This window comes from Artibeus jamaicensis, unplaced genomic scaffold, assembly GCF_021234435.1.
Source record: "Artibeus jamaicensis isolate MK-2021 breed Jamaican fruit bat unplaced genomic scaffold, CSHL_Jam_final contig_685, whole genome shotgun sequence".
Classification (NCBI taxonomy): domain Eukaryota; kingdom Metazoa; phylum Chordata; class Mammalia; order Chiroptera; family Phyllostomidae; genus Artibeus; species Artibeus jamaicensis.
Window position 1 is genome coordinate 20,349,025 of NW_026521924.1, and position 18,369 is coordinate 20,367,393.

An 18,369-nucleotide genomic window follows, 5' to 3' on the forward strand; every position below is an offset into this window, starting at 1 on the left:
ACCCATGACACTGGGCACCAGAGGGTGTGCCTAAAAAAAGGTGAAGCCTAGGGGCGGGGTGGGGGCTGAGAGTAGAGTCCGAGGAGACCTGGTGGGAGGGGAGAAGACGGAGAACATGGCGGGGGTGCGTTGAGGGTTCTCTCTGGAGTGCAAAGACCAGACCGGAGATTTTGAGAGGGTGCGTGGCCCACGATGGGTGGGGTTGCCGAAGGGAGAGCAGAGCCTCGCAGACACTCTGTCCTCCTCCCGCTCCCCCTCCTGCCACTGCCCTTCCCTGGACACTAAGTGTCCTCCAGCAGGTGAGGGTTCTTTTTGCCCAAGGCCAACGGCGCAATGAATGGCATGCAGTCACTTGCTTGACAACACCCCCTTTATTCCTTTCCCAGAATCACCCCCTGTGCCTCCCCCAGCCGTTCCTGGGATTACTGTCCAACACACGAGCACTTGGACCCTTGTCTCGGGGTCCGTTTCAATGGGACCCTATGGCCAGAAGCCACTCCCTAACCTCCTGCTCATAGTTCTGTCCGAGGGCAGTAATGCCCCTTGTGTCCCAGGGGGAAGCTGTGTACCCCTGAACCCCAGCTGAGCGGGTGACCTGCTCAAGGCTGAGACCTCTGGACGGGTCTTTACCGGGGATGGGGAGCCAGCCTCACACTTCCTGCACACTGTCCCGACTGAGGGTCGCGTCTTCCCAGAGTTTCTTGGTGCCCATTCTCGTCCCCTGAGCACAGGCCACGCCCACAGAGTGCTCAGGAGACACATCCTGATGGGCTCATTCCCTTTGACCCAGCCCAGCACCCCCGGAGCCTGGTGCAGGGGTGGGGGTTCCCAGCTAGAGGGAGGCAGGGGGGCTTGTCTGGGGCGAGTCCTCTAGAGACGTCTGTGAGTCTGTCCCCTCGGAGGAGGAGCTGCCACCAGTGGCGTGGCGGATCTGACCCTGCCTGGGAAGCCGCTGCCAGGAGAAGAGGGAGGCAAGAAAACACTCAGGCCCGGGGTCCAGGGGCTGCTGGGGGCCCTTGCGTTCATCGGCCTGTCTGGCCTGGCCAGCATCCCGGGGCAGAGGGCCTGCCTGGACAGTCCTGTTCTGCCCCTCGCTGGGGGCCCAAGGAGGCCAACGGGACTTTGGTGAATGCCCCAGGCCCAGGGAGTCCTGGGAGGGCAGGTCCTGCCTTCCCTTGGAAGTGACTTTTCCATTCACACCCTGGCCCTTGGCGGCTGTCCCCCGTAGTTCCAGGTGCGCCAAGTGGGCCGTGGGACCCAGCGGGCACGGGCAGTGGGCCAGGGCCTTCTTCAGGAGGGCCTGGATCTCCCCGTGTCTCGCCCGGGCCTCCTCCCACAGGCCTCGGCCCAGGCCTTCCCGGCTCAGGGAGGCCGCCTGCAGCCCCATGGCCGAGAGCTTCTCCGCAGGGAACTCCGTCGACAGTCGCTGCAGGTAGCGGTGGAGGCGGCGCTGGTCCCCAGGGCTGGCCTTCTGGGCCTTGTCCAGCTTGAGCTGGGTCATCAGGTCCTGACAGTCCATGTGGAACCAGGTCATCTGGGAGACAAGAAGAAAAGAAGGTGGGGTTCAAGCCAGGAGAGGCACCCGGGCGCTCTGTGAGGACAAGATGGGCTTCTCTGCATCGAGAGAGAGCTTGGAGAATAAGCATTGCTGGGCTGAATTACCAATTTGCCCCCAGCCTGTGAGGGCTGTGATTTTCCCTGGGGACAGTGATGACAGGTTTCCGTCTCTTTCCCCTGGTACGCACACCTGCCACCAGGAAACGGCCCCCAGCACCCTCAGGCACCTTGGGCGTGATCTAGAATACCTGAGCCAGCAGGGACTCCTGCCTAACTGGGGCTCATGTCCCCTTCTGTGAAACAGGAGGTTGTATAAGGTGATCACAAAACGTTTTTGAGAGCCGAATATTCGGATTCTTGGACTGCGTGAACCCCTTTCGCGGAGCACTGAGGGAGGAGTCTGCCTCACGTTTACTGAGCACCCCGGGCTCCATGTGTCTCACGTCTGCTCACACTCAGCTGTACCAACAGCCCATTTGACAGACGAAGAAACTGAGGCTCAGAGAAGTGAAATCACGTGAGCAGGTCACACTTCAGGTCGGGGACGAGCTGGGATTTGAACTCAGAGAGTATCTTCCACAATCTCCTTGTGCAGGAGGAATGGGCCCAGGCAGAGCCAGACAGGCCATCAGCCAGCTCAGGCCCCTCTGTCCCCTCACACCAGCCCCTCCGCCCCGTGTTGGGGCTCTGCCCGTCCCCACTTCACCCCCAAAATGTCTGCAGGCTGCAAAGGAGCCAACACATTCCCAGCGGCTTGTGAAAAACATAATCTTTCTCTCCATTAATTTAGAAGCCGACAGCGAGCTGTTAGGCTGTGGGGATTGGAGAACCATTTTCTCCGAAGAAACCATCTTTCCGTGGATTAAGGGAACTTGTCTTTAGATAAATGGCTTCATATTCGCGGAAGCACACGGAGCTCATGGCCGGGAAAGGGCCCCATAAATCTCCGTGAGCAGCGCGGTCCCGTTATTATTATTTAGTGCCGAGGCTGCTGCACGGCCGCTCTCCACCCAGGGCTGGCCCCGCACTGGGCTGCTCTGTCTGTCTGTCTGTCTGTCTGCCTGTCCATCTTTGAGGCTGAGCTGGACAGAGATGGGTAACACCTCAGAAATCATCTTGCCCCAACAACCCATGTTGTGCGGGTTAAAATTCAGGGCCAGAGAGGAGAGGGGCTCACCTGGACTGGACAGCGACAGGTGGCCGCAGTGGGACTCCAGGTCAGGCGGCCACCGATTCCCAGGCCATACGATTCCTAGTCCTGGGTCAGATCCACAACCCCACACGCACCCACGCCTCCCTCCCTCCAGCTGCCATCCGCAGTGTTCACAGAGCCCCTCTGGGTGCTGGCCTTGCGCCAAGCGCTGCGGGCAGGACCAGGACGCAGTCAGACCTGCTGCTGCCTCGGAAGCTCACCTCACAGGTGACAGACAGGAGACAAGCAGGTGAGGAAGCAGCAGGATACTTTCAGATCCCAAGGGCCCCATGAAGCAATACCCACAGGGTGATGACAGAGAAAGGGGAACTAGGTGGTCAGAAAGGGTCCCCGTGAGGAGGGGACATGTGAGCTGAGCACCGAAGAAAGACGAGAGGCCAGTCGGTTGCGGGGAAGGGATTCCTGGCTGAGGGAACAGCGAGTGCAAAGCCTCAGAGCTGCAGCAACGCTGGTTTCTCCAGGGCAGGTCAATGGGGCCAAAACTGGCTAAGATTGACGAGCAAGGGAGAAGCTTCCAGATCTCTTTAATCCATGAGGCTACTAATGATAACACTAATATTGTTAAAAAACATAATTCCAGATTTCGGCAAAGCCCGGGGTGGGGGTTACTTACATTTAATTCTCTTGGCAATTTAACTCTACCTGGCTAGTCTGGCACTAGAGTAGAATCACCTGGGTTTGAATCTCAGCTCTGCCACTTCCTGGCTGTGTGACCCTGGGTAAGTTCTTTGACCTCTCTGTGCTTCCTTATGCACCAAACGGGCACAATCCTAGTACCTGCCTGGTAGAGTTAGTGTGACAGTAAAATGAGGTGTAAAAGGACTGGAACAGGGCACACAATCAGAACTACCGAAGCACCGGTTATTATTGTCATCATCACCATCACCATCGACAAGGAGCGGAGGCCTAGAGTGGGGAGACTGTCTCTGAGGCCGCACAACCCACGCAGGCTGGCGTACGCTGCCTGGCTCTCTGACGTCTGTACAGGTGGGAGTGGGGGAACCCTCTGCTGTCACGTCTGCCCTCCTTGCCTGCTCCCGGGGAGACAGAGTGGGCTCCCAGCACCCCTGGTGTGAGTGACCGGAGTCCCTCCCACTGTCCTCCGAAGCATCCCAAGTTTTCTGTCCCCTCTGTCCCCCATTGGATGGGCTAGCCTGACACCTGGGAGGCTGGGGTCAGGCTCTTCTCACGCTCTGTCCCCAGTGGTGAGGGGTAGCTGAGGGCACTGGGTCTGGGCCAGAGATATGGGGGCTCTGGTCCCAGCTGGGTCCCAGCTCTCCCAGGCTGCTCCCTTGGCCCCCTAGCCCTCAGTTTCCCCATCAGAAAATGAGAGGTTTAGGAGAGGCAGGGGGCTCTTAAGTCGCATCCTGCTTGACCATCAGCCCCCTGGGGGCCTTGAGCCAGGTACTTTCCTCTTGGGGCCTCAGTGTGCTCATCTGTAAGATGGAAACAATGTTGGTACCCCTCCCTCATAAAGATACGGCGCCAATTCAACCGGGCAAGGTGTGTGAAGCACTTATAGGAGGCTCTGCCGTGGAGCGCACAGCCGATACGTAGGCTACCCTCATAATTAACATCTAATCTTCATCATCATTGTGCTCGCTGGGACATGGCCAATTGGTTGCCATTCCCCACCTTCCTGCCTTCCTTTGGAGAAGAACACGGGGCATGTCACAGGGCATGAATGTATCTGCATTCAAACTCTGGTTCTTCTTTTCTCTAGCTATGTGGCCTCGGGCAAGGCCCTTCCTCTCTCTGGGCCTCAGTTTCCTCATCTGTAAAATGGGCTGATTGACCCATCTCATCAGCCCCATTGGGTTGCTGAGAGATGATAGATGCAAAGAAATGGTGTTCCTGTTGCCTCCCATTCCAATACTCTGTGCCTACCCCCTACCCCCACTCCACCACCGCAGCCCTACCCTCTCCTCTGCACTCCTGGCCAAACTCTGGGTTCCCGGCTAGGACTGAGGCCTCTGTTCTGAGCATGCCACCCTCAGCCAGGTGTCCCTCCCGCCCCCGCTCTCGCCATCTGTGCAAGCAAGAGGAGGCATGAGGAAGGGCACTATGATGGTGCCATGAGCTCGCTGTGTGACCTTGGCTAAGTGACAGACCTTCTCTGATGCTGTTTCTCCAAATCTGAATCAAAGGGGTGAGACAAGATTGAGGTTGCCTATGGAGACCTATGTGTGGAGAGAAAGCCTATGGCTTTGATCTCAGAAACTGGCCCTGGCTGGTGTGGCTCAGTGGATTGAGCACTGGACTGTGAACCAAAGGGTCCCCAGTTCAATTCCCAGTCAGGGCACATGCCAGGGTTGTGGGTCAGGTCCCCAGTAGGGGTCATGTGAGAGGCAACCACACATTAATGTTTCTCTCTTTCTCCCTCCCTTGCCCCTTTGTCTAAAACTAAATAATAATAAAAAATCTTAGAAATCCCAATGTTTAAGAAGCAGGTCATATCTGAGGGTCACTGGGAAGATGCTTGGTATAATGGGTCAAGCTGGGGTCAGGGATCAGCTGGACCTGGCTTTAGGAGGGTGACTCAACCTCTCCGACTATCTTCCTTCTGGAAAATGGGAGTAATACTTTCCCCCAGCCCCCAGGACTGTGGAATGAATCACACGCAGAGCCCAGCGCCGTGTCTGGCCTGCTCCCTGCCTCCCGGCCGGCAGGGCGGGCTCACCTTCTTGCAGAAGCGGTACAGCTGCAGCAGCGTCTCCAGGTCTGTGCGTTGCCGCTCAGCAGCCATGTAGAAGTGGGTCAGCTTAGCCTGGAAGGTCCGCTGCGTGGCGGCAAAGGCTGCCAGCTCTGGGAGCTCTGCCCCTCCTGCCTCACCGGCCCCTCCAGCGGCAGCTTCCACCTGTGCCGCCTGCTTGGACAGCTCCAGGCCTCGCCGGTACTGGGCCTGAGCGGGGACAAGAGGCATCTGCTCAGCTCCCGCCTTAGCCGAGGCCTCCCCCAGTCAGAACCCTCCCACTGTTCTGCTGCTGAGTTATGAGACTTCCTGAGCCTCAGTTTCCTCATCTATACAATGGGGACCCACGCCTCTGCAGGGGCGGTTTACTTCAGCTAGCGGGGACTCTGCTTAGTGCACCTTTTTCTGGAAAACATACCCGACCCCAAAGTTTTATGTCCCCACAGTTTTCCCTTTCTGTCTGTTTTCCTCCTGCCTCCATCCCCCACTGTCCTGGGGGATTCTGAGATAGGTCGCCTTTGGACTTGGTGGTCCCTGAAGACTTCCTGGAGGAGGCAACATCTATGCTGAACCCATTATGATCCAGGCTGGCCTCCTCACTGCCTCCCAAGTTTTCTTGCGCTTTCCCACCCCCGCCCCTTCGCCCTAGCCACGCCGCCCCTCCACCGCCCTCTCCATGTGTACAGTCCTGCTCCTCGGATTTAGGAACCCACTGCAGCCTGCAGGAAGAAGTCCTCGAATTCGACATGGGCTTTCTCCACTGTCTCCAAGCTTCCGTCCTTGGGGGTCAGTGCTTGCAGGCTCCGGCTCCCTTCCTGCTCCATCCAGTTGCTGACCTGGGACAGGGGAGGGAAGTTTGGACACAAGGGGCTGCTGGGGAGACGTCCCTTGGCCAGCTCCCCAACCTCCCTGGAGGCTGAGGTCTCCTTGTCCTGAGCCACTCAGTTGCTGGGCCTGTGCTCATTGGCCTGGACTGGAACCCTCCGAGCTCTGGGGAGAAGAGGCAACTTTGGGGGTTGGGGGGCTGTGCACTGTCATGGTCTTCAAATATTCAGAGGGGAGAGGACTTCTGAGTGGAATCCGGGAGGACACTTGGCCTGGCCAGAGCCCTGCACAGAGCAGGGCGCACTTGTCTGAATGATGTCAGCGGGTGGCAAATTTCAGCTTACCCTAACCACTCAGTGCCACCCAATCATAAAAGGGTCAGCCTCTGGAGTGATGAGCTCCCCATCCCTGGGGGAGTGCAAACAGCGCTGGAGAAAAGGCTGCCTGCTGTAGAGGAAGGTGCATGGGCCTGCTATGAGCTTACTGTGTGAACTGGGTGAGGCACTTGCCCTTTCCGGGCCTCAGTTTACTCAGTGCAAAGTGGGACAGACATGAGGATTCGGTGAGGGACAGAGGAGGTAACATGGCTCTGGACCTCACAAGCAGAAGTTTCCTTATTCTGGGGCATCTTAAAGAATGTGTGTTCACTTACTCTATCCTTGCAAAGCCAGAGCAGCAGGCACTAACATTAGCTCCCATTTAACAGAGGGAGAAACTGAGGCACTGAGTAGTAAAGTAACTTGTCTAGGATTACACTGCCAGTAAGTGCCAGGCAAGGATTGGAACCCAGAGAGCACACTGTGCTCCATAGCCCCAAGCTCAAAGGGTGCAACCTTTAAGCACCTGAGGTCAGATAAAGTGGTGACAGATGTGGGCTCCAAGATCAGACCCTCCAGGTGTGTGACCACAGGCAGGGGACGTGGTGCCTCCCAGCATCGAGGGAAATGCTGGCCCCTCCCTCACATCACTGGTAAGTGACTGGGTTAGAAAGCAATGATGCAGGCAAAGGCTCTGGCCCAGGGCTTGGCACACAGATGGCAGACAATAAGTGCAGCTTTTGGGGTTAGGTCTTCGCAATTAAGCTCTTGTTAATAGTCACGTCATGCGCCACGCCCCAACCATGTCTGCCTAGTCCTTGAAGAACGGCCAGAGCCCCAGGTCCTTACACCAGAGCAAGTGCCTGGCTGCTGCGGCGCCGAGGCAGGGCTTCCCTGCGGAGGATGGCCAGGCAGCAGCCCCCACATCTCCCAGGCCAGCCTCCCCTTTCACCTGGTGGATGGCAGTTTCCAGGCGGCCCAGGCGAACACGGAGCTCCAGCCTCCCCAGGAGGTGATTGGATGCGGTGACCAGAACATGCAGCTGCTCATCCAAGAGGCTATAGAGGGCAGTGGCTTCAGCCAGATGGCTCCTGGAAGGGAGAGGAAGGTGAGAGAAGGCCCAGATGCAGCCCCTCCCCAGCGCTGCTGCCCGGCACAGGCCTGTCCCCGCAACTCCCAGCAATCCCTGGGCCCTGACCTGGGTAATCTAGCTGCCAACTTGCTGTGCGATCATGGGCAGGTCCCTAAGCTCTCTGGGCTGCAGAGAGCCTTGGTCTTCCAGGGGACTGGAAGGACCAGCAGACACAGTAGGACTTACCTAGGAAGGTATGAACTGAGCCAGACAGATCTGAGTTCAAATTCCTGCCCTGCTGCCTTCTTGTCCTGGGACCTTGTGCAAATTTCTCAGCCTTTCTGTGTCTTTTTTCACCTCTCCAAAGTGGAAATAACAGAACCCACTTCAGACTGGTTGCAAGGATTAAATCATCTAACGCCTTGGCTCTCAACCCTGGCTACACATTAGAACCCGCCCTGGGAGCTTTAAAAGTCTCAATGCCCAGGCCCACGCCCGGCCAACTGAGTCAGGTCTGAGGGCAGCGCTCGCGCTTCCTAAACCTCCAGAGGAGATGCTGGGGTAGGGGAGGGCCGCCCGGGATGAGAACCGGACTCTCACACTGAAAACACTTAACGCAGGGCTCGCTGGGCACTCAGGTTTGGCTATTTCTGTTGCAGCGATAGTGAGTAGCTGTAACACCCCCTCCACCCCTGCCTCCATTTTACAGGTGGGAAAACTGGGGTCCAGAGAGAGCGGATGACTCTCAGACATGGCAGTCTGAACTGGAACCCAGTCCACGGCTTTTTCTGATGATGGTATTTTTAAAACAGTCAAAGCCAGCAAGACAGGAATGAAGGATTGTGGATGGGATCTAAAGGTGGTAACACGTGGGTAAAGGGAGGGATTGCGGGGCTTTCCTGACACCCCTCAAATCCCATCCGACTGTCCTCTGCCCTGGGTGGGGGCCAGGGAGGGAATCTTACTTCAGAAGGAAAAGGAAGAGGAAAGCCTGCTTGTCTGGAGGGAGTCTTGCCCTCGGCCTCCCCATCTGACTGCCACCCCCCACCAGTCACTCCCTTCCAGGTGAGGGCCCAGGGTGCGTGAACTGGATGGAAAATGCCAGCTTGCCTGGCGGAGGGAGGGTGGGGAGGAAGGGGCGGTAGGTGGGAGCTGCCAGGCCCACCTGCGGAACAAACACCCAGAGCCAATCACATGGGACCACAGCGCCCCCTGGTGGAGACTTTAGTGGTCAAATGGACTAGAGGTGCCTGGCGCCCAGCCAGTGAGATGGGGGCATTGTAGGAACCACAGAGCCAGCTGCACCAGGCCCTGTGAGGAGCAGGGAGACGACTCCACACCTGGTACCAGGGCTCACTGCTGGCCCAGTGCTTGTACCAGCACGACTCTTCCTGTGGGCACAGCACAGGGCACTGCGTTCAAGTTTCTGGGCCAGGCTACCTGGATTCATTCAAGTCCTGGGCCCACCACATCCCAGCTGTGTGACCCTGGGCAGATCAATATCTTTCTGAGCCTCAGGCTCCTCCATCGTAAAAAGAGGATACAGCTAGCTGGGTAGTGGTGTCCTCAGGAGTGGGAATTAAACAAGTTACTATTTGTAAAGCCCTTAAAACCATGTTGTGTCCATCCTAAGTGCTGTTTCGGAGTTGGTTAAATAAACTGTTGGAAGCTTATACACACTTTGGAACTGTGTGCCCTAGCAGAGATAAAATATTTCCAATGACTGACTGCTTTCATTAATGACTTGCCCCTCCCAACCCCTACATTTAAGAAAATTGGTATTCCCAGGAATGTTTATTCTTTATTATGTGGCTCTGAGGTTTCCCTGACCAGGCTCAGCTTGGTGTCTGGGTCAGAGAAAGCACTCGGTCCCTGAGTGTAACCAGAGTCAGGCAGGGCTGTCCCTCTACCCCAGTCTGAAGATGCCCGGGGCTGGAGGGCAGCAGAGAAGGGACACGACACGGACCCTGCAAACGCCCCCATCCTGGGCATCTCCAGGGCCCACCTTATGCGTCCCCAGCTCCAAACTCTAAGAAACAGGGTGGAGTCGGGGAGGAAAAGACTGGGTGTCCTTACCTGACATCGGGGTTGCAGTCCAGCCTACTGGCCACCTGCCGCAGCCTGGCCAGGGTGGCTCCGCCTTCCCGCTGGAGGCCCAGCAGACCTGGGTCCCTCAGCACGGCCTCCATCAGCTCCTTGGACTTGTTCAGACACCTGGAGGCCTCCTACCAGTGTAGGAAGGTGGCCTGAGATCCAATCCCCACTCTCCCCCTACAACCTTCCAGGGCTCCCCACACCCAGATTGTGTCCGACCCCCATTTGGCATTCAAGGTCCTACAGAAGGCCTATTCTTTCTAAATCTAAAACGTTTCCTCAAGCCACTCCTCTCATCGCCATGGCAACCTCACTGGTCCCAGCGCCCTCATCTCTTGCTGGGACACCCATTCCAGCCCCCCCCCCCGCCCCCGCCCCACGTCTTCCTGCTATACTCTGGCTCCCCCTGCAGTCTGTTCTCTACATGGCAGCAGGAAGGGTCCCAAAGTGCAATCTACCCTCTGCTTAAAACTCTCCAGTAGCTTCCCAGCCCACTTAGAAGGAGATCCCAACCCAGCTCCTCTTTGATACAGCCCCTGCTGGATCCAGAAGATCTCCTAGTTTTCTCCTCACCTTTCTCCCCCAGCTCATTCTGATCCATGCTGGCCTCCATGCTACTCCAGAACATACTCAACATAATCTCACCTCAGGGCCTTTGCACATGCTGGCCCTTCCCCTGGAGCCCAGTCCCCCTCCTATTCCCATGCAGGCTCCTTCTTAGCCTTCAGGCCTGAATTTAAGTACCACCTCTTCAGTGAGTGGCATTTGACACATTTCATGGCATTTGGCACAATTTGTAACTACAGGTCCATCTCTTTGTTCACTTTTTAACAACGACCTCTACCATTGTACCACGAACCCCACGAGGTCAGGGACAAGTCAGCTTGCCCCAGGCTGGGTCCCTGGGTGCACACAGTTAGTATCCAATAAATATTAGTCAAGTGACTAAATGAAAAACAGGGTGATCATGCCCATCCTGACTGTCCCCCTCATTGAGCCCTTGGCCTGTAGAATCTGGGTTGTGGCATGACTTTCCCACCCCATGCTCCTTGCTCACCTGCGCCCCTCCAGGGGGGTCACCCTTCTCAAACTCCCTGATGGACGCCTGTAGCAGGCAGGAGGCCTGGCGGAGGTCCGCAAGGAAAGGGTCCGACTTCTGCAGAACGAAGACCGGAGCGGGGGTGTCAGCCTGGGCCAGTGAGGAGGGCACTTCCCCCACCCAGAAGGAGACAGCGGGGGCTTCAGGTGGTGGTTCTCAAGCTGCAGCTGCACCAGAATCACCTGGAGAGCTGGTCTCCATGCTGCTGAGCCCCACTCCTGGGTTTCTGACTTAGCTCCTCTGGGGCGGGGCCTGAGAATGTGAATTTGTACCCAGTGCCCAGGTGATGCTGACACCGCTGGTCCAGGGACCGCACTTTGAGAACCACTGTTGCTGGGAATGAGACAGGCAGAAGGAAGGGCCAGTGGGGATATGTGGGGGAGGGAAAGGGGGGAGAAAGAGGGGAGGAGGAGGGATGACGCTTCAGTCCAGCTCCACCACTTACTCGCTGTGAGGCCTTGGGCAAGTTACTTAACCTCTCTGTGCTTCCGCTTCTTCCTCTGTAAAATGGGGTCACAGTGGCTCTGGCCTTATAGGCTGGCGTGAGGACCAAAGAGTGTTAGTCTTCATCATTACCAGTTTTATATTCTGGGTCTATAGGTAAGACTTCATTTAAAGGGAAGGTTTTAAAACAGGAATGTGGTTCAAGAGTCACTGGATTGATTGGAGAAGGGCACCAGGGCCCAGGGGACAAGGAGGAGAAGAGATTCTCAGTGCCCTTCGGTGCCACCTGAATTTCGAACACACGGCCTATTTTTAAAACAGACATGATTCTACAAAGAAGAGCACCATGCTGTAGACTGTTAGTACAGACCAGTGTTTCTCAGTGGGGGGTTCTCAGTGCCCTTCGGTTGTCCCCTAAAGGACATGGGCAATGTCCAGAGACATTTTGGTGGCCGCGGGCAGAGTGGGCAGAGCCCAGAGGGGCTGCTAATCCTGCTACAACGCACAAGGCAGCTCCCGACAATGACAAACGATGCAGCCCGACCTGTGAATGGTGCCGAGGAGGGGCAGCCCTGGTCCGGAGGAGGCCCCGGCCGGCCCTGACAGGCTCGGTTCCAGTGAGGTTTAGGCTGGTAGCCTCGAGGACTGTTGTGTGAGCCGCCCCATCCTGCATGCGTTCACGGGTTACCTTGGCCGTGAAACGCCCCTTCGAAGGGCGGTGGTGAGTAGTGAGGAGGGAGTGAGGTCATGCAGGAAAGGAGCCCAGTGCTGGCAGTCTCCTAACGTCCCCTCTTTCGAGAGGAAACCTGTCTGCCTCCCCCACCAGACCCTGAGCTCCTGAGCCGTGTGGGTCCACAGAGCAGATGTCTGTATTTATTTTCTTTTCCATGAACATTAAGACAGCTCACAGCACATGCCAGACAGACTTCTGAGATTTCTACCCCCATGAACTCAATTACTGCTCACAACAGCCCCCTGAGGAGGTACTATAATTATACCCCCCCCCATTTTATAGATGAGGAAAAGGGCTCAGAGAAGGAACACAACTTACCCAAGGTCACACAGCAGAGCTGGGATTGGAACCCAGGCGGTCAGACCCCAGGGCCTGAGCTCTCAATCACTCCCCTCTGCCCCTTCGTTATAAATGTTTGTCGAAGGCCTAGCTTTGAACCTGACAGTGTGGATGGATCTGTGGGGCAGGATAGCGAGGGAAGAAAGAGAAGGAGTGAGGGCGCAGGGCCGAAGGCTGTGATGGTAGACACCTGGAAGAATTGCACCCACTCGCTGTGGCAGTAGGGGAAGGAGCCTTCCAGGGCTGTGGGCAGCTGGCTGGGGTCCACGTGGTGGCTGAGGGCCTTTAAGGAGGTCAGCACCTCTACCTGCAGACAAAGAAGCGAGTCAGGAGGACCGGGCACTCCGTATGGGGACAGATAATCGACAAGGTCATGTCCGAACCCTGGCCTCAGCACCGGTCCACCTCCCACAGGTGAGTCTGACCCCAGACTCAAGAGTTGCTTTCTGGGCAACAGGTCTTCTCTGGGAATCCTGGAGAGTCCAGATTCAGAGCCAGACCCAGGTGAGGAATAGCAAAGAAACAGCGCCCGCACTGCCACTGCCCCAGCCTGTGCCCCAGGCAGACATCAAGACTCAATCACAGCACGTGCGCCCTCTGAGCTTGGCTCTTTTCCAGCCCAGCTCTCAGGCAATTGCACAAACTGACTGAGCAAGCCCTTGTCATGTAATTTCTTTATAATCCTCGTCCCATTCTCTGGTGACCCATTCTCATGCTGCTGTCTCTTCCTTGAGGCTGTTGAGAAATGTCACCAAATCCTAACAGTTTCCCTTAAGACATGGAGGAGGGACTAGGTGACTGCCTCTCCCAGGCAGAGAATTTTGAGGTTTGTGCTACGAACAGCTCCAGACACCTAAGCTTGGGACTGGGTGGATTTGTGGTTTGGGGGGGACCCACTAGCTATCCCTGGTACTCAAAGCACGGTCCACGGACCAGCAGCTTCAGCATCACTTTGGAGCACGCTAGAAATGCAGGGTCCCAGGCACCGCTGGAACTTGCACTTTGACAAGATCCCCTAGTGACTCGTAAGCGCCTTAAAGCTTGAAAAACCTAACTCTAGCTCACAATGTGCCTCATCCCTAACCAGGAGTAAGGAGCCCTTTAAAATCACTCCCTGGAACCGGGCAGAACACGGGGTGCTCACACTTAGGATCGTGGTACAAGCCACTAAGTAGAGGAAGCAGCCAGCTCTTTTCTGCAAAGTCCCAAGTCAGCGCTGCATCTGAGCCGGAGATGCTGAGAGAAACTAGCAAGACAAACACAGGGCGATCAGGAGGAAAAAGGCCCCTCTGCCTCCGGCTTGCTATGTGGCCTTGGGCCTCAGTTTCCCCCTCTGAAAACAAAGGGGGCGGGGTTGGCTCACACTGTGTGCAGCTGCTGAGCGCGCCACGGTGCCCACCTGGTGTTGGTAGGATTTCCAGAGAGAAGTTCTTCTGTGACTTGGGGCAGGGCTGCAGGGTCATGGCATCCAGGCCTTGAATTATTGGCCTTCGCTACATTATTTCAGGGCCTCTCCTCACCCGTGACTTCTGCGGTTCATCACCCCAGCTCAGCGCAATCCCAACAACTCCTCTCTGCCCTGGCCGACACCACCTGCCCCTCACCTGGATGTCAGGTAAAGTCTCCAAAGGAAGAGCAGTCCCCTTCTCCCCCAGGAAGAGGATGGCACGGATGGAGTCTGGGTCGAGAGCCTGTAAGAAAAAAGCATTTCAGAGCATCTCTGCCCAGGTCTGCACTAAGCCACTGGGCCTCCCCACTAAGGTGCAAGCAAATAGGCCCCAGGGCTGGGGAGGGCGGCTCCCTGAGGCTGGGGTGTCGTGGTATGTGTGTGGGGGGGTGAGCCATTGGACATCAAGAGAGCAGGGGGCCTAAGCTGTGTTGCAAACATCCTAGATGACCTGCCCCCTCCGGGCCTCAGTTTCCCTATCTATACAGTGAGGAGGAGGAGGAGATCAGACCATGAGCATAAGCCAAACTTCCAGTTACTCTGCTGTGAGTGCCAGCTAGTTAGGAATCTCTTCCTGCCCCCAGTCTCAATTCATGAGGATCCTGTGACCGGGGTCTAAGCCAATCAGCATGTTGCATTCGCCTGGTCACAGAGATTGGCTGATGGATGGACACCTCAGCCAAGCGGGGTTAGGGAGACACAAAGAAACTTCTGCTGAAACTTCTGGGGGAAAATCTCTTGCTCCTTCCTACTACACTTGATTGAAAGACCATGTGCATTTAGAGTTTTGGGGAGCCAGCATGCCACCAAGACAGGGACCTGGGTGAAAAGGGCACCCTCCCAGAAGAACAGGGCAGAAATGGAGCAAGAAGAACAAGATCTCGGTGACAATATTTGAGTCCTCGAATCGAGCCACACCTCCCGTTGGATTTCACTCCGGGACTGTGGAGCCACTTGCACCAATGAGCAGTCTTTCTCTTTTAGCCTGTTTTGCCTGGAGCTTCTGCTCTCTGCAATTAGGAGTCCCTGTCTGGGGGCCTGGACCCAGCCCTGAGCCCCTGGGCTCCATGAATATCAGCAGGTCCCTGGTTCTTGCTAGGCTGGTGCTGCCCATCTCCCACTCACCTGGGTGGCCTTCAGGGCTTTGACCAGACCAGGAGGTAAAGGCTGCTTCCTGGCGTCAACCATGACTGCCAGCCCCTTGGTTTTATCTTCTGGCCTGTGGGTGGTAAACAGATATAGCAGCGTTGCTGGATAAACGAGGCCTTCTAGGGGAAAGGAGCTAGTGGGAGGTGAGGGAAACTGGCTGCTAGAAGCCTTGATTAACTAATGGGCTCTTCACCCTCCAAGAGCAAGATCCAGTGCCCCTCCCTCCAGGAAGCCCTCCCTGATTCTTCTCCAGAGTCTATTGCTCTCTCTTCAGTGCTCCCACAGTACCTCACACAGCTCTCTCTCACACCCTGATAATCAGGATACAGCTGCAGTGGGTAAGTCATCCAGCATTCACCCGCTCCTTTTGTGTGGGCAGAACTCTCACTGGTTCAAGAATCCAACTTCCTCCATATGACCATGCCCCACCCCTCCCACAAGGGCTAGTTTCTGATTGGTTGAGGCTGGGATCTAATTTCTGTAGCCAATGATTGGTTTAGATAGGGCTCATGCTGACATATTTCTGGTAAATGAGACATGAGAAGTTTGTTGGGGAACTTCTGGGAAGGAAATCTTTCCTTTAAAAAGTTCTTACAAAGAGCTGTAAGGCAGACACACTGAACGATAAATTTCTTTATCAGATAAGACATTTTGAATTGGAATTTGTTACTTGCAGCCAAAACACCCTAACTGACTCACATTGCGCTTTTCAGTGATCACCTTAGATTTCCCAAACTGGACCAACTGTCAGAACTTGTTAAAATACTGATCCTTCACACCCACCCTTACCCCACTCCCACCCCCCAGACATCTGGCCATAAGGGATGGGGCCAGGGAGTCTGTGGGTTTCCAAGAGCCCTTGGCCATTCTGACAATCAAGCAGGTTGGGAAAATAAACCCACTGCCTTCAAACCTTACAACGAGTCAGTTCACAGACAAGACCAGAGGTGGCCAGCATGGGGTAGCGTGCGGCACTGCTGACACATCTGGTCACCTATCTGGTCACCGTATCTGGTCACTGCATCTGTGCCAGTTGTTTCATTTCACTAGAGTCCATTCCCATCTGTAAATGGCGATAATACTAGTTTCCACCTCATGGGACTGCACTGATGAATTCATTACTGTAAAGCATTCAGTGACCACGCAGAGTAGAAGGGATGTAAATGTCTGCTATTATTATTATTATTATTATTATTATATTATTATTATCCTCTGAGGGGACACTGAGGCACAGAGCAGCGACTGGGCAGTGAGAAGAGGCTCTCAGAGCTGACACCAGAGTTCTCCTTGTCCCCCACCTCATGTCCCTCTGGCTATGTCCCCACTGGGAGCGCAGTTTGTCCTGGGCTCCAGGCTGAGAGGTTGGAGGGATGGAGTGGTCAGCCAGCCCCGCCTCTTACCTGGGGACAGTGCACAGGTAGCAAAGCAGCTTGCTGACCTCTGAGGCCCTGCACCATGGAGCCTCCCAGGCCTCCTGGGTGACTGACAGGAGAAGCAGGGGCCTCCCCGCCCTGTCCCGACCACCTGGAGGAGAGAGGGCACATGTGCTTGGTGAGAAATTCGATGCAGCCTTCTCTGCTGGGACCTGCTCTTGTGGCCTCAGGCCTTTGCCCACGGGGTCTCTCTGCCTGAAATGCCCTTTCTCCCCACCCTCACCTTTCCCGTTAACTCTGAACTTGGATTCATTCATCAAAACCCCACTCAAAAGCCACTTCCTCAGAAAAGCCATCCCTGAATTCCTCCTCTGTGCAGAGGTAGCCTCACTCTCTGGACTCTCCCTGTCCTGCACACCTTGCAAGGTAAGCCTCATGGAATGGACTTTGGGGTCATACAGATACTGTCCTTCCATGGCCCCTTGTGGCCCCATGGTCACAAGGGTTTTTTCTACACTGAGTTGTAATAACCTGTTGAATTTTCTCCACCACTCAGTTTCCTGAGAGCAGAGAACACATCGGACTTGTTTCCTGCTAAATCCGTAGTGCTAAGCTCAGGGCCTGGGGCACAGCAGGTGTTCAATAAGTATTCATTGCAAAGGTGAATAAATATTAAGCATAAATGATAATGCTCTCTGTGTTGGGTGTTGTTAATACCCCACCCAGACCCCCTCATCAGGCCAGAACACCCATCCCCACAGCCATAAGTATTGCCTATAATGTTGCCCGACCCTACCCTGCTTCCCTCACCTGCCTTCTCCTGAGAGCGACCTCCAATAAAATAAGTCACTTTCCCAAGGATCTCCATCTCTGGCTCAGTGTCTAGGGAACCTGACCTAAGACACTCATCCTGCCCTCCTCACTGAAAGTAGAATGTACGTGCAGAGTTATGTATGTTTTTGGATGGGTAGATGGATGGGTGGGTGGGTGAGTGGGCAGGTGGATGGATGGATAGATGGATGTTTGGATGGACACCTAGAAACTGCTTTTATATAGGTGGGGGCAAAAGTAGGTTTATAGTTGAGAATACATGAAACAGTCTATTCTTGTGTTATTAATTAATTACTATATTATTTTGCATATGAACAACTGTAAGCTATAATACTTCTGCCCGACACTGTATAATCCAGCTTTTTCCTTGGGAAGATAGGAAACCTGACCATCAGGAAGGCTCAGTCCTGAACACAAGTATCCAGAACTTTCCGTGTCTCCCCTCCACACTCACCAGCATCTGAGAACACTCAGGGACCCCATCCTCTCCCCAGACTCCTCCCCTGCCCCTCCACCTGCCCCTCCAATCCCGAGGACCTGGCAGGCACGCTATCCTGGAGTGGACAATCTCCGGACTCAGAGCCCCAATCCCGGGCTCGGGCCCTGGTGGCTCCCCCTGCAGGGCGGGGCCTCTCTCTGGGGGACGTGTAGAAGCTTCTGGGAAGTCAGCCTTTTCTCCGGTTGGGGGGCCTGAGTCAGCGGCTGGGCCAGATGTTTTGGTCTGAGTTGTTCCAGCTGGGAAAAGCAACAACAAAGGGTGTTAAGCAGAAGATGGATTTTCCGGGGCTGGGGGCTGGGGAATGTCCTTCTGACTAATAATGAGAGCTTACAACCACTGATCTCCGACTGCGTGTCAGGCATCGTGCTAAGCTCCCTACTTCTGGTGTCTCCGAACCTCAGAACAACTCTGTGAGGCATGTAAAACCTCCATCGCTCAGAGCGGAGACCTGAACTTCGACAGGTTAAGTCCCTGACCAAGGTCACCCAGCCAGTGTGTGGTGAACTTGGGGTGTGCACTCAAGCCACCACGACCAAGTCACAATGCCTTGCTCAGTTCCAGAACCTAACGACTTCAAGCCTCTTGACATGCCACTTCATGATCTGAACTGATGAGAGTGAGCAGCCCAGATGGGTCTTTGTCCCCGACAGCCTGCACGCCCCTGTCACTTGATCCCACACGGAGA

The 18,369-nt window shown here is 55.5% G+C and overlaps 1 protein-coding gene across 2 annotated transcripts in view; it reads right to left on the reverse strand.

The window, feature by feature from the left end:
- Positions 1–380: 380 nt before the first annotated feature.
- KIAA1755 (KIAA1755 ortholog) overlaps positions 381–18,369 on the reverse strand; it is a 33,074-nt gene continuing 15,085 nt past the window's right edge. For both annotated transcript variants that reach the window (XM_053671375.1, XM_037164674.2), the window contains exons 4-14: positions 17,723–17,920; positions 16,382–16,505; positions 14,958–15,051; positions 13,990–14,076; positions 12,576–12,692; positions 10,828–10,926; positions 9,753–9,901; positions 7,557–7,695; positions 6,176–6,298; positions 5,451–5,672; positions 381–1,534 (exon numbers count right to left, since the gene is read on the reverse strand). In XM_053671375.1, coding sequence (XP_053527350.1) covers positions 833–1,534; positions 5,451–5,672; positions 6,176–6,298; positions 7,557–7,695; positions 9,753–9,901; positions 10,828–10,926; positions 12,576–12,692; positions 13,990–14,076; positions 14,958–15,051; positions 16,382–16,505; positions 17,723–17,920 — 2,054 coding nt within the window. In that variant the 3' untranslated portion in view covers positions 381–832. The remainder of the gene's footprint in view (positions 1,535–5,450; positions 5,673–6,175; positions 6,299–7,556; positions 7,696–9,752; positions 9,902–10,827; positions 10,927–12,575; positions 12,693–13,989; positions 14,077–14,957; positions 15,052–16,381; positions 16,506–17,722; positions 17,921–18,369) is intronic.